The sequence below is a fragment of the Salmo trutta genome, chromosome 16, assembly GCF_901001165.1.
Source record: "Salmo trutta chromosome 16, fSalTru1.1, whole genome shotgun sequence".
Classification (NCBI taxonomy): Eukaryota; Metazoa; Chordata; class Actinopteri; order Salmoniformes; family Salmonidae; genus Salmo; species Salmo trutta.
The window spans coordinates 19,126,221-19,150,465 of record NC_042972.1 but is presented as its reverse complement, the minus strand read 5'-3'; the positions used below and the strand labels follow the sequence as shown (position 1 = coordinate 19,150,465).

Below are 24,245 nucleotides of genomic sequence, written 5' to 3'. Positions count from 1 at the left end.
CCTGGTTTAAACCTGTCATGTTAAAAGCTCAGGTTAAAACTAGATGTCACAGGAATATCTGTCTGTCAATACAGGAGGAGTGTTTAATCCCAGGGTCCTTAGTTTAGTGATGAGCTTGGAGGGCACAATGGTGTTGAACGCTGAGCTGTAGTCAATGAACAGAATTCTCATGTAGGTGCTCCTCTTATCCAGGCGGGAGAGGGCAGTGTGGAGTGCAATAGAGATTGCATCATCTGTAGATCTGTTGGGGCGGTATGTGCAATGGAGTGGGTCCAGGGTGTCTGGGATGATACATATTCATAAGATTACTGAACATCCATGACTATTATATTATATATTATATTGCACAATACTCTAATCGTCTTTGATTAGCACACATTCTGTTCATCTTTGTTAAAAATAAATACAAGCCTACCACACCCATGAACAGTGGGCACAACAACACATTTGTAACCATCCTGCACCCACAACCACACAGGTACACACACACACACACACACACACACACACACACAGACACACACAGGTACACACACACACACACACACACACACACACACAGTAGATTAGTGGGCTCCATACACACACACACACAAACACACATTCCCACAACCTGGGAGGAGGCTACAGGCTGGTTACAGGCTAGTTGGATCTAAGGACCACTGAGGCTGAGCGAGGGGCCTGGCTGCTGGCCATTATAATGCAGAACTGCCGACAGGAAAGAGAACTGTTCCCCTGCTGTGAGACTAACACTGCCACTACAAATCAGTGTGTGTGTGTGTGTGTGTGTGTGTGTGTGTGTGTGTGTGTGTGTGTGTGTGTGTGTGTGTGTGTGTGTGTGTGTGTGTGTGTGTGTGCGTGCGTGCGTGCGTGTAAATGTATATGTGCGTGCATGAGTGCATGTGTGTGTCTTCACACGTGAGATGAGACGACTAACAGAAGATTACAGATCAGAGAAATATGGCAGTTTAGCAGGAACCAACAATCTCATCTGTGGAAACTGTGTGGCAGTGGTGTGTCTGGGCATAAACACAGCAGTGATATGTGAGTCTATCCTCCATTTTGGGGATTGTGATGATGGTTGCTGACTGCCTGGCTCAGCAGCAGAGCTCCAGCAGCTCCAGCCCAGCTATAACAACACATATACACACATATACACACACATTGTTACACACACACACACACACACACACACACACACACACACACACACACACACACACACACACATTGTTACAAACAAAGGGACAAACACACACACATACACACCACTATGAGTTGGGATGGCAGTGTTTGACAGCGTGAGTGTGCTCAACTCAACTGGATGACTTACAGTCAACAAAACCGGAGCTGATGCTAAATAGTGACCCAGAGTTTATGCTAAATAATGACCCAGAGGTGATGCTAAATAATGACCCCAAGTTTATGCTAAATAATGACCCCGAGTAGATGCTAAATAATGACCCCGAGTTGATGCTAATTAATGAATCCGAGTTGATGCTAAATAATGACCATGAGCTGATGCTAAATAATGACCATGAGCTGATGCTAAATAATGACCATGAGCTGATGCTAAATAATGACCATGAACTGATGTTACATAATTACCATGAGTTGATGCTAAATAATGACCATGAACTGATGCTAAATAATGACCATGAGCTGATGCTAAATAATGACCCCGAGTTGATGCTAAATAATGACCCCGAGTTGATGCTAAATAATGACCATGAGCTGATGTTACATAATTACCATGAACTGATGTTACATAATTACCATGAGTTGATGTTAAATAATGACCATGAACTGATGCTAAATAATGACCATGAGCTGATGCTAAATAATGACCATGAACTGATGTTACATAATTACCATGAGTTGATGTTAAATAATGACCATGAACTGATGCTAAATAATGACCATGAGCTGATGTTACATATGACCCCGAGTTGATGCTAAATAATGACCATGAACTGATGCTAAATAATGACCATGAGCTGATGTTACATAATTACCATGAGTTGATGCTAAATAATGACCATGAACTGATGCTAAATAATGACCTTGAGTTGATGCTAAATAATGACCCTGAGTTGATGCTAAATAATGACCATGAACTGATGCTAAATAATGACCATGAACTGATGTTAAATAATGACCCCGAGTTGATGCTAAATAATGACCCCGAGTTGATGCTAAATAATGACCCTGAGTTGATGCTAAATAATGACCCCGAGTTGATGCTAAATAATGAATCCGAGTTGATGCTAAATAATGAATCCGAGTTGATGCTAAATAATGACCATGAACTGATGTTAAATAATGACCCCGAGTTGATGCTAAATAATGACCCTGAGTTGATGCTAAATAATGACCCTGAGTTGATGCTAATTAATGACCCCGAGTAGATGCTAAATAATGACCATGAACTGATGCTAAATAATGACCATGAGCTGATGCTAAATAATGACCCTGAGTTGATGTTAAATAATGACCCCGAGTTGATGCTAAATAATGACCATGAACTGATGCTAAATAATTACCCTGAGTTGATGCTAAATAATGACCCTGAGTTGATGTTAAATAATGACCCTGAGTTGATGTTAAATAATGACCTTGAGTTGATGCTAAATAATGACCATGAACTGATGCTAAATAATGACCCTGAGTTGATGTTAAATAATGACCCCGAGTTGATGCTAAATAATGACCATGAACTGATGCTAAATAATTACCCTGAGTTGATGCTAAATAATGACCTTGAGTTGATGCTAAATAATGACCATGAACTGATGCTAAATGATGGCCATGAGCTGATGCTAAATAATGACCCTGAGTTGATGCTAAATAATTATCAAAATGGTGAATGTTCAAAATGCTGTGGCCAAAGCATCTACAGTAGCATTACCTTCAGCTCAGCTAAAACCCACAGGGTGCTGCATGATTTGATGATAAGGTACCATTAGTTGAAAACTAGCTTTTCAAAGAAACAGATCTAGGCTAATTGTGAGTCGTTTGAGTGGGTTTGAATCATGCGTTGAGTCATATGAGTGAGTTTTGTCCGCTACAACGATGATGTAAGAAAGAACACACTGTATTTTCAGTATATAAAAAAATGTATAATATTTGCTTTGGCTAATAGTGGGCTGCTAGAATAGACGGACTGAGCTAAAATCATGCTGGTCAGATTTCTTGGTCATGATGTAATTTACTCTCTTCAGGCAGCAGCTCAACAAGTCTATTGGGTGAGGAACTCTTCCACCCTCCAGAACCACCGTACTGGTGTGTGTGTGTGTGTGTGTGTGTGTGTGTGTGTGTGTGTGTGTGTGTGTGTGTGTGTGTGTGTGTGTGTGTCTCTGTGTGTGTGTCTCTGTGTGTGTGTCTCTGTGTGTGTGTTTGCCTTACAATGCCCCAACCGCAACCCTCTGAATCAAGATACAAGTGAACAATTACACCGGCAAGACACAGCTGCTTTTTATTAGCCAAATGTAATTCATTAATGTAGGCTAACTCTGTCTCCAGGGAGGCAGATGTCATTCACAGCAATCAGAGCAAGACTGTTGTCAGAGAAGAAGACGCAAACTGAGAGGATTTACTCCGCCTACACACACACACGCACGCATGCATGTACGCACACACACACACACACACACACAAAATAGCCTCCAACACTCTACTCAACAAATTGGATGCAGTCTATCACAGTGCCATCCGTTTTGTCACCAAAGCCCCATATACCACCCACCACTGCGACCTGTATGCTCTCGTTGGCTGGCCCTCGCTTCATACTCGTCGCCAAACCCACTGGCTCCAGGTCATCTACAAGTCTCTGCTAGGTAAAGCCCCGCATTATCTCAGCTCACTGGTCACCATAGCAGCACCCACCCATAGCACGCACTCCAGAAGGTACAGTGAGGGGAAAAAGTATTTGATCCCCTGCTGATTTTGTACGTTTGCCCACTGACAAAGAAATTATCAGTCTATAATTTTAATGGTAGGTTTATTTGAACAGTGAGAGACAGAATAACAACAAAAAAATCCAGAAAAATGCATGTCAAAAATGTTATAAAATGATTGTATGATTACTGTATTATTGATTGTATGTTTGTTTATTCCATGTGTAACTCTGTGTTGTTGTATGTGTCGAACTGCTTTGCTTTATCTTGGCCAGGTCGCAGTTGTAAATGAGAACTTGTTCTCAACTAGCCTACCTGGTTAAATAAAGGTGAAATAAAAAAAAATAAAAAAATAAAACACACACATCATACACTGTAGATGTCACTAAATCTATACATCATACACTGTATGTAGGCTCTGCCTCTTGTATGAGATAAATCTATACATCATACACTGTATGTAGGCTCTGCCTCTTGTATGAGATAAATCTATACATCATACACTGTATGTAGGCTCTGCCTCTTGTATGAGATAAATCTATACATCATACACTGTATGCAGGCTCTGCCTCTTGTATGAGATAAATCTATACATCATACACTGTATGTAGGCTCTGCCTCTTGTATGAAATAAATCTATACATCATACACTGTATGTAGGCTCTGCCTCTTGTATGAGATAAATCTATACATCATACACTGTATGTAGGCTCTGCCTCTTGCATGAGATAAATCTATACATCATACACTGTATGTAGGCTCTGCCTCTTGTATGAGATAAATCTATAAATCATACACTGTATGTAGGCTCTGCCTCTTGCATGAGATAAATCTATACATCATACACTGTATGTAGGCTCTGCCTCTTGTATGAGATAAATCTATAAATCATACACTGTATGTAGGCTCTGCCTCTTGCATGAGATAAATCTATACATCATACACTGTATGTAGGCTCTGCCTCTTGCATGAGATAAATCTATACATCATACACTGTATGTAGGCTCTGCCTCTTGTATGAGATAAATCTATACATCATACACTGTATGTAGGCTCTGCCTCTTGTATGAGATAAATCTATACATCATACACTGTATGCAGGCTCTGCCTCTTGTATGAGATAAATCTATACATCATACACTGTATGTAGGCTCTGCCTCTTGTATGAGATAAATCTATACATCATACACTGTATGTAGGCTCTGCCTCTTGTATGAGATAAATCTATACATCATACACTGTATGTAGGCTCTGCCTCTTGTATGAGATAAATCTATACATCATACACTGTATGCAGGCTCTGCCTCTTGTATGAGATAAATCTATACATCATACACTGTATGTAGGCTCTGCCTCTTGTATGAGATAAATCTATACATCATACACTGTATGTAGGCTCTGCCTCTTGTATGAGATAAATCTATACATCATACACTGTATGTAGGCTCTGCCTCTTGTATGAGATAAATCTATACATCATACCGGTGTGTCTTATCCTCATACGTATCCTCATATCCTTTACTTCTCATGTGATAATGACAAGGTCACCACACACACCCTCAATGCACTGTATGAAAACAAGACATCCTGGATGTTAGATATACACTACATGGCCAAAAGTCGAATATTAATATGGAGTTGGTCACCCGTTTATTGCTATAACAGCATCCAGTCTTCTGGGAAGGCTTTCCACTAGATGTTGGAACATTTCTGTGGGTACTTGCTTCCATTGAGCCACAAGAGCATTACTGAGGTCAGGCGCTGATGTTGGGTGATTAGGCCTGGCTCACAGTCGGAGTTCCAATTCATCCCAAAGGTTTTCGATGGGATTGAGGTCTGGGCTCTGTGCAGGCCAGCCAGGTTCTTCCACACCGATCTCGAAAAACCCTTTCAGTATGGATCTCACTTTGTGCACGGGGGCATTGTCATGCTGAAACAGGAAAGGGCCTTCCCCAAACTGTTGCCACAAAGTTGGAAGCACAGAATCGTCTAGAATGTAATTGTATGCTGTAGCATTAAGATTTCCCTTCACTGGAACTAAGGAGCCTGAACCATGAAATACAGCCACAGACCATTATTCCTCTGTTGGACTGCCAGATGGTGAATCGTGATTCATCACTCCAGAGAATGCGACGCTTGGAATTGTGCATGGTGATCTTAGGCTTGTGTGCAGCTGCTCAGCCATGGAAATCCATTTCATGAAGGCCCCGACGAAAAGTTCTTGTGCTGTCATTGCTTCCAGAGCAAGTTTGGAACTCGGTAGTGAATGTTGCAACCGAGGAAAGGTGATTTTTACGAGCTAGCTTCAGCATTACGTGGTCCTGTTCTGTGTGCTTGTGTGGCCTACCACTTCGTTGCTGAGCCGTTGTTGCTCCTAGACATTTCAAGTTCACAATAACAGCACTTACTGTTTATCGAGGGACCTCTAGCAGGGCATAAATTTGATGAACTGACTAGTTGCAAAGGTCACTGAGCTGTTCAGTAAGGCCGTTCTACTGCCAATGTTTCTCTAGGGAGATTGCATGGCTGTGTGTTCGATTTTATACACCTGTCAGCAACGGTTGTGGCTGAAATAGCCGAATCCACTAATTTGAAAGGGTGTCCACATACTTTTGTATATATAGTGTATTATGTCATTATCATCTGGCTTTGCCCATATTGTTCGGTATACAGATCTATCTATTTCCATCTAATCAACCTTCATTTCATAATGTATGTCAGAGAAATCCCATATGGTGCCCTGCAGGAGACCGAGAAAAGAGAGACGGAGAGGGTAGGGGGTGATAAAGAGTGGTCGAGTGGAGGAGAAAAGAGAGAGGGGGGTCAGGAAGAGACAGAGGGAGGGAGATAAATGGGGTAAAGAGGAAAAGAAAATGACAGACAGACAGACAGACAGACAGACAGACAGACAGACAGACAGACAGACAGACAGACAGACAGACAGACAGACAGACAGACAGACAGACACAGACAGTCCCCCCCTACCACACGGAACCCCACTAATCAACAGACGGAAATGCACGAGATGGCTAAAAACAGACCTCCCTCCATCTTCTGCCAGCTTGCTACCTATGGCCCAGCTAGCTGTCTGAATCTCACTTGGACATTTATGATCACTCGACTAAGCATGCCTCTCCTTAATGTCAATATGCCTTGTCTATTGCTGTTCTGGTTAGTGTTTATTGGCTTATTTCACTGTAGAGCCTCTAGCCCTGCTCATTATACCTTATCCAACCTTTCAGTTCCACCACCCACACATGCTATGACATCTTCTGGTTTCAATGATGTTTCTAGAGACAATATCTCTCTCATCATCATTCAATGCCTAGGTTTACCTCCACTGTATTCACATCCGACCATACCTTTGTCTGTACATTATACCTTGAAGCTATTTTATCGCCCCCAGAAACCTGCTCCTTTTACTCTCTATTCCGGACGTCATAAACGACCAATTCTCAAAGCTTTTAGCCGTACCCTTATCCTACTCCTCCTCTGTTCCTCTGGTGATGTAGAGGTGAATCCAGGCCCTGCAGTGCCTAGCTCCACTCCTATTCCCCAGGCGCTGTCTTTTGATGACTTCTGTAACCGTAATAGCCTTGGTTTCATGCACGTCAACATTAGAAGCCTCCTCCCTAAGTTTGTTTTATTCACTGCTTTAGCACACTCTGCCAACCCGGATGTCCTAGCCGTGTCTGAATAATGGCTTAGGAAGTTCACCAAAAACTCTGAAATCTTCATCCTTAACTACAACATTTTCAGACAAGATAGAACGGCCAAAGGGGGCGGTGTTGCAATCTACTGCAGAGATAGCCTGCAGAGTTCTGTCCTACTATCCAGGTCTGTACCCAAACAATTTGAACTTCTACTTTTAAAAATCCATCTCTCTAAAAACAAGTCTCTCACCGTTGCCGCCTGCTATAGACCACCCTCTGCCCCCAGCTGTGCTCTGGACACCATATGTGAACTGATTGCCCCCCATCTATCTTCAGAGCTCGTGCTGCTAGGTGACCTAAACTGGGACATGCTTAACACCCCAGCCATCCTATAATCTAAGCTTGATGCCCTCAATCTCTCACATATTATGAATGAACCTACCAGGTACCACCCCAAAGCCATAAACACGGGCACCCTCATAGATATCATCCTAACCAACTTGTCCTCTAAATACACCTCTGCTGTTTTCAACCAAGATCTCAGCGATCACTGCCTCATTGCCTGCATCCGTAATGGGTCAGCGGTCAAATGACCTCCACTCATCACTGTCAAACGCTCCCTGAAACATTTCAGTGAGCAAGCCTTTCTAATCGACCTGGCCCGGGTATCCTGGAAGGATATTGACCTCATCCCGTCAGTAGAGGATGACTGGTTATTTAAAAAAAATGCCTTCCTCACCATCTTAAATAAGCATGCCCCATTCAAGATATTTAGAACCAGGAACAGATATAGCCCTTGGTTCTCTCCAAACCTGACTGCCTTTAACCAACACAAAAACATCCTGTGGCGTTCTGCATTAGCATCAAACAGCCCCCGTGATATGCAACTTTTCAGGGAAGTTAGAAACCAATATACACAGGCAGTTAGAAAAGCCAAGGCTAGCTTTTTCAAGCAGAAATTTGCTTCCTGCAACACAAACTCAAAAAAGTTCTGGGACACTGTAAAGTCTATGGAGAATAAGAACACCTCCTCCCAGCTGCCCACTGCACTGAGGATAGGAAACTCTGTCACCTCTGATAAATCCACTATTATTGAGAATTTCAATAAGCATTTTTCTACGGCTGGCCATGCTTTCCACCTGGCTACCCCTACCGCGGTCAACAGCACTGCACCCCCCACAGCTACTCGCCCAAGCCTTCCCCATTTCTCCTTCTCCCAAATCCAGTCAGCTGATGTTCTGAAAGAGCTGCAAAATCTGGACCCCTACAAATCAGCCGGGCTAGACAATCTGGACCCTTTCTTTCTAAAATTATCTGCCGAAATTGTTGCAACCCCTATTACTAGCCTGTTCAACCTCTCTTTCGTGTCGTCTGAGATTCCCAAAGATTGGAAAGCAGCTGCTGTCATCCCCCTTTTCAAAGGAGGGGACACTCTTGACCCAAACTGCTACAGACCTATATCTATCCTACCCTGCCTTTCTAAGGTCTTCGAAAGCCAAGTCAACAAACAGATTACCAACCATTTTGAATTCCACCGCACCTTTTTCGCTATGCAATCTGGTTTCAGAGCTGGTCATGGGTGCACCTCAGCCATGCTCAAGGTCCTAAATGATATCGTAACCGCCATCGATAAGAAACAATACTGTGCTGCCGTATTCATTGACCTGGCCAAGGCTTTCGACTCTGTCAATCACCACATCCTCATCGGCAGACTCAATAGCCTTGGTTTCTCAAATGATTGCCTTGCCTGGTACACCAACTACTTATCTGATAGAGTTCAATGTGTCAAATCGGATGGCCTGTTGTCCGGGCCTCTGGTAGTCTCTATGGGGATGCCGCAGGGTTCAATTCTTGGGCAAACTTTTTTATCTGTATACATCAATGATGTTGCTCTTGCTGCTGGTGAGTCTCTGATCCACCTCTACGCAGACGACACCATTCTGTATACTTCTGGCCCTTCTTTGGACACTGTGTTAACAACCCTCCAGACGAGTTTCAATGCCATACAACTCTCCTTCTGTGGCCTCCAACTGCTCTTAAATACAAGTAAAACTAAATGCATGCTCTTCAACCGATCGCTGCCTGCACCTGCCCGCCTGTCCAGCATCACTACTCTGGACGGTTCTGACTTAGAATATGTGGACAACAACAAATACCTAGGTGTCTGGTTAGACTGTAAGCTCTCCTTCCAGACTCACATCAAACATCTCCAATCCAAAGTTAAATCTAGAATTGGCTTCCTATTTCGCAACAAACAACACCATAGCAGCACCCACCTGTAGCACGCGCTCCAGCAGGTATATCTCTCTGGTCACCCCCAAAGCCAATTCCTCCTTTGGCCGTCTCTCCTTCCAGTTCTCTGCTGCCAATGACTGGAACGAACTACAAAAATCTCTGAAACTGGAAACACTTATCTCCCTCACTAGCTTTAAGCACCAGCTGTCAGAGCAGCTCACAGATCACTGCACCTGTACATAGCCCATTTATAATTTAGCCCATACAACTACCTCTTCCCCTACTGTATTTATTTATTTATTTTGCTCCTTTGCACCCCATTATTTCTATTTCTACTATGCACTTTCTTCCACTGCAAATCTACCATTCCAGTGTTTTACTTGCTATATTGTATTTACTTTGCCACCATGGACTTTTTTGCCTTTACCTCCCTTATCTCACCTCATTTGCTCACATTGTATATAGACATATTTTTCTACTGTATGTTTGTTTTACTCCATGTGTAACTCTGTGTTGTTGCATGTGTCGAACTGCTTTGCTTTATCTTGGCCAGGTCACAATTGTAAATGAGAACTTGTTCTTAACTTGCCTACCTGGTTAAATAAAGGTGAAATAAAAATAAGACAGACAGACAGACAGACAGACAGACAGACAGACAGACAGACAGACAGACAGACAGACAGATAGACAGATAGACAGATAGACAGATAGACAGATAGACAGATAGACAGATAGATAGATAGATAGATAGATAGATAGATAGATAGATAGATAGATAGATAGATAAAAGAGGGAGAAGAGCAGACAGGGAGGGTGCGAGAGAGATCGAGGGTGCGAGAGGGAGAGAGTCTCAGACATTGCTTTGTCCTTGACATTCCTCTCCGGTCCTTGAACCTCCTGCAGACTGGAGACGTGGGAGTGATGCAACTAGGCCGCTAACTCCACACCCTCACAACCAACATACAGAGACACAGGGGGAAGGCACAGAGACCAATCAAGTCACATTTGGCTGTGGACATAGCCCTTACATCATCCATCTGTGGCTCTGTGGTGGCTGGTGTGTGGATATATAAGAATGTCTCATTGTAATGACTGGAATGGAATGAATGGAAAGATATCAAATACCACAAACACATGGAAACCATTCCATTCACATGGATACCATTCACATGGATATCATTCCATTCACTACATTCTAGCCATTATTATGAGCCAGTCCTCCTATATCTCCACCCACCAGCCACCACTGCTGTGGCCAAAGCCCTAAAATCAGCTGTGGCAGTATTGCAGCCTAACAATCACTTGGGCACAATCTCTTGGGCACAATTTGGATAAAGCCTCCAGAAAAACAAACCAGGACGAACCAGGATGCTTTTACAAAGTGCAATATTTGATATACTGTACAGTGTGTGGTGTGCTGCACTGAAACGTAGAGTTGCGAAGTTATACTTAATTATGATGATTTTACCACAGTAAGATACTGTAGAATCTAGATGGTTTTAGAATCTAGATTATTTTAGAAGCTTCGTACTGCATGCGTATCCACCTACCTCCGTCCATACCTCCCATACAGTCTGAGGACTCCTCTAAATGGGGGATGAGTGGGTTATGAAACATTTAGGACCACCAACACCTCTTTCCAAAAAGGTTTCCACATGTATTAAGTAAACATGACAGTGTGATAATTATTGGACATCAGGGAGTAGAGACAGAGAATACCATGGGACAAAAAGAGAATAGTTAGAGTGACGAGACAGGAACGAGAACAGTGAGAAACTGTTCCCTCCTTCCCTGTAGCTCAGTTGGTAGAGCATGGTGTTTGCAACGCCAGCATGGTGTGTGCAACGCCAGGGTTGCGGGTTCGATTCCCACGGGGGGCCAGTACAAAAAAATGTATGAAATGTATACATTCACTACTGTAAGTCGCACTGGATAAGAGTGTCTGCTAAATGACTAAAATGTAAAATGTAAATGTAAGAAACTGTGACAAGAAAGGAGAGAGATCCAGAAAGAAACATAGAGAGAGGGGACAGATGTCAGAGTGAGATGTAAAGGGAGATTGAGTTGTAGAAGTGCACACTAATCCTAGTACACACTATCAAGTGTGCACTTCCAACTACACACCACCAAGTCTATACTACCAAGTAGTAGCATAGGGGAGAGGAGGGGAGAAGGTATGTTGTGTTCTAACCTGGTTCTCCTCATGAGTCACCCTCATCTGCTCCTTGAGGACGGAGGTGCGCGCGGCCTCCTCCTTACGTATCATCCTCTCCTTCTTCAGCTCGGGGCTCCAGAAGCTCTTGATGCTGTTGGTAGACGAGCCCAGCTTGCTGTCCTTCAGGTCCAGCTCCCTCCTCAGCAGGTCGTTCTCCCGCTGCATGTCCCGGAGTGTGGCCTGCATCTCCAGCAGCTCCCCCCCACCACCACGTACCGCCTGCCGCAGCAGGGCAGACGGCACCCCCTGGTGGTGGTGGTGGTGCTGCAGCATGGACAGGGAGCCTAGGTCGCTGTAGGACAGCAGGTCAGTGTGGTGGCCCAGCCCCACCGTGGCGATGTTGGGGCTGCTGCCCATGGCCGTGACACGCCCCCCATACATGGCCCGGTTGGAGGCACGCCCCAGCGTCATGGTGCCCTTGGGGTAGGTGGCGGTGGAGCCCACTCCCTCATGGTCGCTCAGATACATGGGCCCGGATGTGGCGTAGGCAGCGTTCAGCGACTGGATGTTCTCCATGGAGAGCGTCTTGCCCCCTCCACTGCTCCCACCCCCACTACTGGCCCTCCGGTGGCCCAGCCTGGGGGACCTAGGCAGTCGTGGGGACCGTGCAGGGCTGCTCTCGATGTGGCCTACTGCTCGGGCACTGCCGTACATTTCCTGGGTGAGGGAGAGGTGGCCTGGGCTGGCCGGACGCACGCCACAGGGTCCTTACCAGGGGCGCGCTGCAACGATCACAGTGTACCCTCTCTCTGCGAGACACATAGGTGGCTCACTGCATGCCTGTGTGGGTGGAGGGCCTTAACGTCGACAGATCTGTGGAAATGGGAGAAGAATTTGTCATCATAATGACAAGAAATCTGCTGCATATGTGTTAGATAAAATAAAATAACTTCAAAAGCATATACAAAAAAACATTCCTCTCTCTCTCACACACACACACACACACTAACCCCCCTGTAGGGTTTGGTGGGTGCGGTGTTGTAAAGAGCTGCTCTCCTCCCGTTCACATTGACAGCTGGGTGAGTGAGTCACCAGCCTGTGGCTCTGTGGGTTTATTTTACAGGAAGGGATTCCAATTCTAAGTGAACCCACTGGGAATCACAGCATCACCCTGGTTTCCCCCGGCCCAGGCACTCATCCCAGTCCTATTAGTGCTGACCCAGTCAGAAAGCAGAGAACACCTATCCTACTGTGCATAGTAGTACATTGTATAGCAACTATATTATCATAAAGGCATAGAACCACGTGCCATGCCCATCTGACACTCCGAGGCAAATGATATTCAACAAGGGGCTATGCGTTCTATGGAAGGTGTGTTCATCAAGGAACTGACCTTCCATGAAGTTGCATTTTTTTCCAGAGAACGCAAAGAGCCCCGAGTTGATAATCCCTTTTATACCATGGCTATTTAACCTTTATTTAACTATGCAAGTCAGTTAAGAACAAATTCTTATTTACAATGACGGCCTACCAAAAGGCAAAAGGCCTATTATATAGAAATATAGGACAAAACACACATCACGACAAGTGAGACAACAAACACTACATAAAGAGAGACCTAAGACAACAACATAGCAAGGCAGCAACACATGACAACACAGCATGGTAGAAACAGAACATAACAACAACATGGTAGCAACACAACATGGTAGCAGCACAAAACATGGTACAAACATTATTGGGCACAGACAACAGCACAAAGGGCAAGAAGCTAGAGACAACAATACATTTTATTTTATTTTAAACATAACCATTATTTACAATGACGGCCTACGCCAAATCTGTACGACACTGGGCCAATGGGACTCCCAATCACGGCCAGATGTGATACAGCCTGGATTCAAACCAGGTACTATAGTGACGCCTCTTGCACTGAGATGCAGTGCCTTAGACCGCTGCGCCATTCGGGAGCCCCATCATGCAAAGCAGCCACAACTGTCAGTAAGAGTGTAAATGATTGAGTCTTTGAATGAAGAGATTAAGATAAAACTGTCCATTTTGAGTGTTTGTTGCAGCTTTAACACATTTGTCTCTAGAAATGTGTTCAACATCCACTGAAGTAGCTAGCAAGTTGACTAGATAGCTACAGTAGTTGCGGTGGAAACCAAACAAACAGACTAGTTTATCTAACCAAAGAATCAGTCCTAGCTTGCCATTATGAAAATCGAATTCAAAAATGCCAATAATGTTATGAATTTGACTTTTGCTGTCAAAAGCAACTCAAACATAGAACATGTAAGAATAAACTACAGGCATTGAATTCTACTGTGCGTTATAGGGGAAATAATGCACACTCTAGAATGCCCCTTTCATGCCAATCAGAAATAAGTATTCAACAATGGCATGGTATAATTAAGCAATAAGGCCTGAGGGGGTGTGGTATATGGCCAATATACCATGGCTAAGGGCTGTTCTTCGGCTCGACGCATCACAGAGTGCTAGGATACAGGTCTTAGCCGTGGTATATTGGCCATATATCACAAACCCTGAGGTACCTTATTGCTATTATAAACTGGATACCAAAATAATGAGAGCAGTAAAAATAAATGTTTTGTCATGCCCATGGTATACCATGGCTTTCAGCCAATCAGCATTCAGGGCTCGAACCACTCAGTTTATAATAATATATAATACATGTCAATAAGCAATCACCTTAGTGAGTGACTGGGTATCAGTTAGAGACTACATCCCCCAGAGTTGCGCACGCTTCCATTTCCTCTTCTGGAGCACTCAGCCGTATGTAATCACTCTTATCCCTCCACACCCCAGGGTCACATTCACTAGTCACCAAACGGAAGAAAATGGACTGAAACAGGGAGGGACTACCCTAATCTTATTGAATAATAAACACTTGTTTTCATTTTCTGTTGCAAACTGTTTTGCTACGGTTTGCACTAATGAATAGGAACCAGGGGAAGGCAGAATGCCTGCAACTGTACCTCATCTTTTGTGCTAAAAATAAAGACAAATGGAGCTTCTGCTGTTGTATTAATGGCACATAATCAAAGGGTTAAACGAATGTATTGTAATTGTCCATCTGTAGACCTACATCATACAGCTGTGCTGTCATGGTATAGCTAAGGGCTCTATTCAGTCTCTAACGCTGAAGATCCACTTTATAGCACGATTGACAACTTAAGGCAATGTTCCCGCGGTCACAGAGACTGCGTTCACGGTAAACGCTGCATATGCCAGCTCAATCGGAATTTACCTTTACATTTTTAGGCGGATCTTCCACGATACTTTGGTGATACGGATTTAATCCAGCCATTTAAATCTATATTTCAAATTAATAGTAATTCCCATCTAGGAAACAGAGTACAGAGCAGTGTGTGAACGTAATGCTTCCTACTGTAGGCTACTGCTAGTGTTTGCTGGACGCACATTAGCATGCACAATAGCATGTGAGCTCAATTCCATGTGGAGTCATTATACACCAGAGTCGTCAAAATGGCAGCCACGTTTCTGGCCATCACATTTAGCTGAGCGGTTACAGCCTCCAGTATATGGTTTGTGTCCCAAATGGTATTCCCTATATTGTGCACTACTTTTGACCAGAGCCCTATGTGCTCTGGTCAAAAGTACTTCACTATATAGGGAATAGGTGCCATTTGGGATGCTCCCCCAGTGTTATCAAAGGGCTCAGGAGGTACAGGAAGCAAATAGGGTTCTGGTAGAAGAAACCCAAAGGCTGTTTTAAGGGATGGTAGTGGTGCTGTCTGTCTATGGGGATACCTGGGCTGTTTTAAGTGATGATGGTGCTGTTTGTCTGTCTGTCTGTCTGTGGGGATAACTTGTTCGTACAGAAACAAGACATTTATTTGAGCTCTGAAGGATTTACCAACATAATTGCAATTTGTATTTTGGATGCTTCGTTTGTGTGTGTGTGAGGGGGGGTAGCGTAATACTGTGTATATGCACAGTGTGAACGTGTGAACGTGTAAATTGTGCTCAAAACGTCTCCCTCTCTATACTTAGTATTTCTACAAATCCATTCAACTGTTTTTGTTTTACACTGAACAAAAATATAAACGCAACATGTAAAGTATTGGCCTCATTTTTCATGAGCTGAAATAAAAAATCCCAGAAATGTTTCATATGCTCAAGAAGCTTATTTCTCTCAAATGTTGTGCACAAATTTGTTCAGATCCCTGTTAGTGAGCATTTCTTCTTTGCAAGATAATCCATCCACCTGACAGGCGTGGCATATCAAGAAGCCGATTAAACGGCATGATCATTACACAGGTGCTGGGGAAAATAAAATGGCACTCTAAAATGTGCAGTTGTCGTCACACAACACAATGCCACAGATGTCTCAAGTTTTGAGGGAGCATGAAATTGGTATTCTGACTGCAGGAATGTCCACCAGAGCTGTTGCCAGACAATTGAATGTTAATTTCTCTACCATAAGCCGCCTCCGATGTTGTTTTAGAGAATTTGACAGTACGTCCAACCGGCCTCACAACCGCAGACCAGGGGTGTTTCTCAAAATGCATACCACTGTGTTCCAAGCATGCAAATTGGAGCATGAGACCGTCGGAGCATGAGTCCAAATATGTGAAACGGAGCACGGAGGGCACTTCTCGAATGCGTTCTCCGTTTGTACAAATTTTGAAGCATGCATCGATGCAAGCTTCAACGGAACGTATGCAAAGAAATAGGATGCAACCACTTAAAAAATGAAGCACATTTTCTTGAAATCATTATTTGAGCTGAAGAGCAAATACACTCCTACTTCACATCTCAAATGTTGCCTGACTACAATATTATATGTTGATACGTTAATAAATACATGCTGTGTTCATTTTGGCATGGTTACCTGCCTACAATACCCACTGTAGTGTGAGTAGGTCGCAAGCCCATAGTAAGTCAATAGAGCTATCTGGCTAGCTACAACTGTTAGCTAGCCAGATAGCCACAAAGAATTGTTAGCTAGCTACCCACAAAGAATTGACATCTACCTTTCGATAACATTGGTTTTAGGTCATTTTTGTCTGTTATACTATCTGGTTAGCTACATTATTACGATTCACATATTGCTAGCTGATAGTTAGGAAGTAAAACGTTTGCTTTGTGTATATCTTGGTTCATCTCTATTGCCACTGTCCTGGCTAGAAGAAGGAAGGTTCAGTAAATGGGTAAGTCTATAGTAAGTCAATAGGGCTAACTGACTAGTCACAAAGAATTGTTAGCTAGCTACCCACGAAGAATTGACATCTACTGTACCTTGCATAACATTAGTTTTAGGTTATGTTTGGCTAGCTAGATTACAAGGATTCACATAAATCCAGCTGATAATTATGAAGCAAAATGTTTGCTTTGTGTATATCTTGTTTGGTCTCTATTGTTGCCATTGTCTTAGCTGGAAGAAAGTTTGGTGAATGGGGAGAAGCAAGTGCTTCTCAAATGTAATGCTTTATCCGTGCTCCACACTCTCGTCCTCACAAGAACATACTCAAGATAACGTCCTCGGAGAATGCACTTGGCGCATGAGAGAGCACAGCACGCTAGTATGCATATTGAGTAAAACCCCAGGTTAGGGTGTCGTGTGGATCAGCGGTTTGCTGATGTCAACGTTGTGAACAGAGTGCCCCATGGTGGCTGTGGGTTATGGTATGTGCAGGCATAAGCTACAGAAAACAAACACAATTGCATTTTATCAATGACAATTTAAATGCATAGAGATGCCGTGATGAGATCCTAAGGCCCTTTGTGAGGCTCATTTTTTTAGGTATGTGTATTCCCAGTCATGTGAAATTCTTATATTAGGGCCATACGAATTTATTTTAATTGACTGATTTCCTTATATGAACTGTAACTCAGTAAAACCTTTGAAATGATTGCAGGTTGTGTTTATATTTTTCTTCAGTTTAGTTTGCTTATTTTCTGTGAGGAAGTAATGATAATGTACATTTCGTGTACATGTTTGAATTTTATTACGTTTTAGGTATTTTAGGTATCCAAAGTGGTGGTTATGTCTGTATGTAGTCAGATTCTACAACTGAATATGAGAATATGTCTGTGTCCCGGGTAGCACCCTATTCCCTGTGTAGTCCACTACTTTTGACCAGAGCCCTGGTCAGGGGTGGTGTCCTATATGGGGAATGGTGAGGCATTTGGGACGTATCCTAAAATACCATTTTACAACAATCAAGAAGCATGATCAGGTTCTAGGTTTTCCAGCACCATCAGTAGTTTTCTAAAAACTTTAGTGTCGCACATTTCCAGCAACTTTCCCAAAATTCTCTGGTTTTCCAAAAATGCAGGGTTTCTGGGAGTTTTGGGAAAGTTACAGGAATTTTGCAACACTTAGCCACTCCCAGTAGCACTCTCAGACTCTAGCCAATCATCTTAGAGCCACATGGTGGTTGTATGTCAGTGTTATGTAATGCAATGTTTTTAGATTTATTATTGTTAGACCACTTATTTTACCTAATGTTAGGAGGCTGTGTGTTATACTCAGGCTCTTCGGTGTCAATCTAACATTGTATTTATTTGTACTTTTGTCCCAGTGCCAGTCTGTTTGTGCTATCCTGCCAACTTAATGGAGTTGGCAAGAGCACAAACAGTTCTTGAACCAGACTCATTTTGTTAGGCTCCAGTGTAAAAAAGTGCAATATGTCTAAGAGCATCTTCCATTTTATTCCCTCCCTCCTTTCTTTCCATTTATTTCTAGTAAGATTCTATTATCAAGTCAAACATTTAATTGGTTGTAGCTGTTCTTCATGGTCCCGCCCACTGCCCTCTCATTTTGATTTGATTGGTTGTATTATGACAGAGATGACTGAGATGTGGTTGTCCCACCTAGCTATTTTAAGATGAACTGTGAATTTAAGATTAACTGTAAGTCACTCTGGATAAGTGTGTCTGAATTTAATTGCTAAAATGTAAATGTATTATCAGAATAACTGGGCTGTTTTAAGGGGTGGTGTTGTCTGTCTGTCTGTGGTGATAACTGGGCTGTTTTAAGGGGTGGTGTTGTCTGTCTGTCTGTGGTGATAACTGGGCTGTTTTAAGGGGTGGTGTTGTCTGTCTGTCTGTGGTGATAACTGGGCTGTTTTAAGGGGTGGTGTTGTCTGTCTGTCTGTGGTGATAACTGGGCTGTTTTAAGGGGTGGTGTTGTCTGTCTGTCTGTGGTGATAACTGGGCTGTTTTAAGGGGTGGTGTTGTCTGTCTGTCTGTGGTGATAACTGGGCTGTATTAAGGGGTGGTGTTGTCTGTCTGTCTGTGGTGATAACTGGGCTGTATTAAGGGGTGGTGTTGTCTGTCTGTCTGTGGTGATAACTGGGCTGTTTTAAGGGGTGGTGTTGTCTGTCTGTCTGTGGTGATAACTGGGCTGTTTTAAGGGGTGGTGTTGTCTGTCTGTCTGTGGTGATAACTGGGCTGTTTTAAGGGGTGGTGTTGTCTGTCTGTCTGTGGTGATAACTGGGCTGTTTTAAGGGGTGGTGTTGTCTGTCTGTCTGTGGTGATAACTGGGCTGTTTTAAGGGGTGGTGTTGTCTGTCTGTCTGTGGTGATAACTGGGCTGTATTCTTCCTTCCTTCCGGGCCACACTTATACCATCTTCTCAGAAGACATGGTTTCCATGGTGACTGCATTGTCTGGGCTTACAGCGATAAAGCACCTGGGTTGGCAGTCCTCTTACATCACGCTAACTTAAGTTTGAAAAGGCAAGAAAAAAATAGTTTTCCTGTGAATTCCGGTGTGGGTGGATAGAGGAAGGAGAAAGGAAATGTGAGAGTGACTACAGATGGTCTGGTCACCTGTACCATTCACTCCTCCCTCCATGCCAGGGTAAGGACAAGATGGCCACTATCTTTACCGGAACCATTATGTGCCTGCCCTTCAGCCAGACCTGACTTTGCCTATAGCACTGCACCACCTCTCCCTTTCAGAATCAGATAGCATTGATGTGCGATGTGATATGGCTGTATGTCTGTCTATGAAGGCCCACAAGGATATTGGAGGTAATGAAAGTATTTTACAGCCTGGTGTTTGGAAATTACAATGACCATAGGACTTGGCAAGACAGCAGAAACAGATCTGGGTCAAGGCTAAGCATTTTGGGGACAAGATTGAAATATTGAAGAAATACCTGTGAGAAAATACATAAGTAGAGGCAATCACAACAACACGATGACAGACGTTTTCTGCAACAAGAAGCTTTAAAATGGGATGCGAGTGTTACAAATACAAAATGGCAGAGTGAATGAAATTAAATCCATTGGAAAGGGTGTAATATGTCAGCCTACATTAGCTGAGAGGACTGAAGCAGTTGTATTAGCTAAACAAGTAGCTTTTTCAGCAGCCAGTCCCTCAGAGGCTGTAGCTAATTAAGCTCAAACAAGTTATACAACATGCAAATCAGGAGGCTGGCAATTCTTATCTTCAATTGGCTGCCAATGGCTACAAAGTGTTTGTGAAGTCTGTAGTGGAAATGTTGGAAAAGCATCAAGAACTGCATGTGACCAGCTGGGTTCAAACCCCAGGTCTCCTGGGTGCAACAAGACTTTGCTATCCCACTGAGCTAAAGCCTATGTCTTCTGTCTGTGAAGCCACATCAACACAGGAGCCTACAATCCTCTCCCATTAAAGCGGTCAGGGTTGTGGTGCTGAATCGACCCAACATCACAGCTGAATCCACAAACAGCGTTAGCGCTAACTGCGGTGCTGTCCATGGTGCTGAACCAAGAGTCAAACACATTTCATATATTTGCATATGCAATCAACAAGCCAGACGATGATAATACTCTTAGCCTAATAAAGGCAGGTGTGATGTGGCAGATACGCGTAAGCAGCTGTGTTTGCGAGGGCCAAAATAACTATAAGCGAAGGACTGTGCAGAAGAAATTGTCGTCGGAGATTCAGAGATGTGGCACGGAATCGGTCGCACATATAGGCCCTGGGTGTGTCTGTGTAAATAAATAATGCTGCTTTTGGTTTTGGGGCTGTCTACATTTCTATAAGGCCATGTCATTTTCCTTTCATCAACCACGCGCAACCTTTCTTTTGGTGGCCTTTACTCTTGCCATGATGGAATCGAAATCCACATAAGACCACAGCAATGTCTCTCTAAATATCATTATAAATCACACAATTACACGCCAATGTGGCATCATTTTTCCAGTCACAAATGTATGTAAATGGTCAATGTTTCAGCCATCATGCATACGGTACCTTGAGTTTGAATACAAACATTCACACCTGGACATCATTTAAAATGTACTCAACATCGGCACGGCTCGTGCCGCACGAGGTCAGCTGCATAGGCTACAACTGTGCAGAATAATTACGTGGGGCAAATTATGTATATAGACTACAAGTAGGCTACATAATATTGAATGACCATCATCAAGCGTGGCCATTGACAAGACACCCAACCTCACAATTGAAATCACTCCCCTTGCCTTTCATTATTGGTTGAGAGGATCAGATAGCAGAAAAACATTTTTCCTAATGGCTGTCACCTTTGTCAGTTAGCCAACATGAAATGTCCATTTCTGAAGGGGGTTCATTAGTTTGAGGGGGGAAATGTAGCTGTAGGGTTCTTCTCATATCGCTTTTAAAAAATTGTTGGAACATAAAACGATAATGTTTAGTAGCCTAATATCCTAAATTATATACAGTATCAATAAGATCCTGGTATCAATTTTGCTAAATATGTCTAATTCATAATGACAGCATCTGTAAAATGCTTCCCCCTGAATGATTCTAATAAGGAAATATATGACATAATGAAACCCTGGAGCATTACAGACGTTTAATATGTCGAATTGTCAGTATCGTGCCCGTGATATTTCGTGTTTCACTGGACTATATACATTTTATCTAAATGCAATGTGATAATGTATGACAGTTTGCCACTAGATGTATAAAACCTTATACATTACAGAGCACTGGGCCCTATTAAGATAAAATACGATTCTAACGCCCTCGAAATCCTTTATATTGAAAATTAAATAGACATATATGTAATTCTTTCACCTTTCCTGGACACCGATTCTACTCGAAATGAGCCGACAAACAAATTCGATTTTCACCCGGATCAAATGAGTGAAATGGGCCTATACATGATAAAAACAGAGTGACTACAAATTACCTTGCCTTGTACGTTTTTCCCATGCATGCATCTACTATACAATCCAACGAAAGGATTGGGAGTGATTTTTTACCCACACATCGAAAACACTTTACTATTTACACATTTACTGAGTCAGTACTGCTCTATATCATACATATCAGCATTGATCTTGAATAAATCAAATAGAAATGTACCTTTTTCTACAGTTAATTCCTCTCCATCACCTTTCAGAGACAGCAACTCCATTCACACCAGTCTAGCATCCTGCGCTGTCATTGGGCAGCGGACACGCGCTCTCTCTCGCTACCTACTACAGAGCAGCACAGTCTTATTTAAAGGGACAGTCAAAAGAGAGCAGAGTATTGAACCATCGAAACGTGACTGTGTCATCCCAATATAGAAATCTCATTTTTCAACTCACAAATTCATCAGACTTTATCATTAACCTCCCTGCTTTTTATGGTCACCATCCTCACGGGTGTAATATGGAGGGTGTAGGTTTAAAACAACTTATTTAGTAAGTTGAGGAATTGTTTGGTAACTGGCTGGTGCAGTTTGCCAACCCCCACCACCCCCACTATCATCTAGTCTAATTTCACAGCCAATGTGCCATCAATCACCATTATGGACCATTAACTACTGTGTTCAACCAGAGTTCATCCAGGCTTGTCATCCCCTATAACTCTTATCATTTGTGTGCTGATTTTATGACCTTTTCTAAATGTGTCTCATGCAGAATAGTCTGTGCTGATTGGTTGAAGCATCTCAGGCCCATTTTATGCTCAGCTCATAGCATTGAGAGTGCTCTGATTGGCTTGGCTGCCTTTTGCTTTCCAAATGGCACCCTATTCCCTATATAGTGCACTATTCCCTACTGTATATAGTTCACAAAAAGTAGTGCATGCACTACTTTTAGTGCGCTATATAGGGAATAGTGGGGCTCAGTGGGGAGGTGTGGAGAGGTGTAGGGAGTATCCTCATTTCAGGAAAATGCCTCTGGACATAGGAGAATCTTTTGTTCTTGAATGGAATAAACCCATGTCCCTTGGGGGGGAAACATTTCAGTTGTCCTGGGAATGGATGGAGTTTGGATGAAGACAGATGTTTACCACCTACTGTAGCAGGGAGACCAGAGGGAGAGAAAATAGAACAGAAGAGAGCGATGCAGTGAAGAACAGGAATCTTCTCAAAGCAAGCCATGCCTGAAGCAGATAGAATTGTTCGGATAGGATTATCTTTTTATTGTATTTACATTTTTCATTTTAGTCATTTGGCAGACGCTCTTATCCAGAACAACTTACAGTTAGTGCATTCATCTTCAGATAGCTAGGTGGGACAACCACATCTCCAGATAGCTAGGTGGGACAACCACATCTCCAGATAGCTAGGTGGGACAACCACATCTCCAGATAGCTAGGTGGGACAACCCACATCTCCAGATAGCTAGGTGGGACAACCACATCTCCAGATAGCTAGGTGGGACAACCCACATCTCCAGATAGCTAGGTGGGACAACCCACATCTCCAGATAGCTAGGTGGGACAACCCACATCTCCAGATAGCTAGGTGGGACAACCCACATCTCCAGATAGCTAGGTGGGACAACCACATCTCCAGATAGCTAGGTGGGACAACCCACATCTCCAGATAGCTAGGTGGGACAACCATATCTCCAGATAGCTAGGTGGGACAACCCACATCTCCAGATAGCTAGGTGGGACAACCCACATCTCCAGATAGCTAGGTGGGACAACCCACATCTCCAGATAGCTAGGTGGGAAAACCCACATCTCCAGATAGCTAGGTGGGACAACCCACATCTCCAGATAGCTAGGTGGGACAACCCACATCTCCAGATAGCTAGGTGGGACAACCACATCTCCAGATAGCTAGGTGGGACAACCCACATCTTCAGATAGCTAGGTGGGACAACCCACATCTCCAGATAGCTAGGTGGGACAACCCACATCTCCAGATAGCTAGGTGGGACAACCCACATCTCCAGATAGCTAGGTGGGACAACCACATCTCCAGATAGCTAGGTGGGACAACCCACATCTTCAGATAGCTAGGTGGGACAACCACATCTCCAGATAGCTAGGTGGGACAACCACATCTCCAGATAGCTAGGTGGGACAACCACATCTCCAGATAGCTAGGTGGGAC

General features: G+C 43.3%; 1 protein-coding gene across 1 annotated transcript in view; it reads right to left on the bottom strand.

Annotated features, from left to right (window-relative positions):
• erc2 (ELKS/RAB6-interacting/CAST family member 2) overlaps positions 1-22,356 on the bottom strand; it is an 81,327-nt gene extending 58,971 nt beyond the window's left edge. The window contains exons 1-2 of the mRNA XM_029695191.1: positions 22,274-22,356; positions 11,976-12,812 (exon numbers count right to left, since the gene is read on the bottom strand). Of these exons, the coding sequence (XP_029551051.1) occupies positions 11,976-12,653 (678 nt within the window). The 5' untranslated portion in view covers positions 12,654-12,812; positions 22,274-22,356. The remainder of the gene's footprint in view (positions 1-11,975; positions 12,813-22,273) is intronic.
• Positions 22,357-24,245: the final 1,889 nt, after the last annotated feature.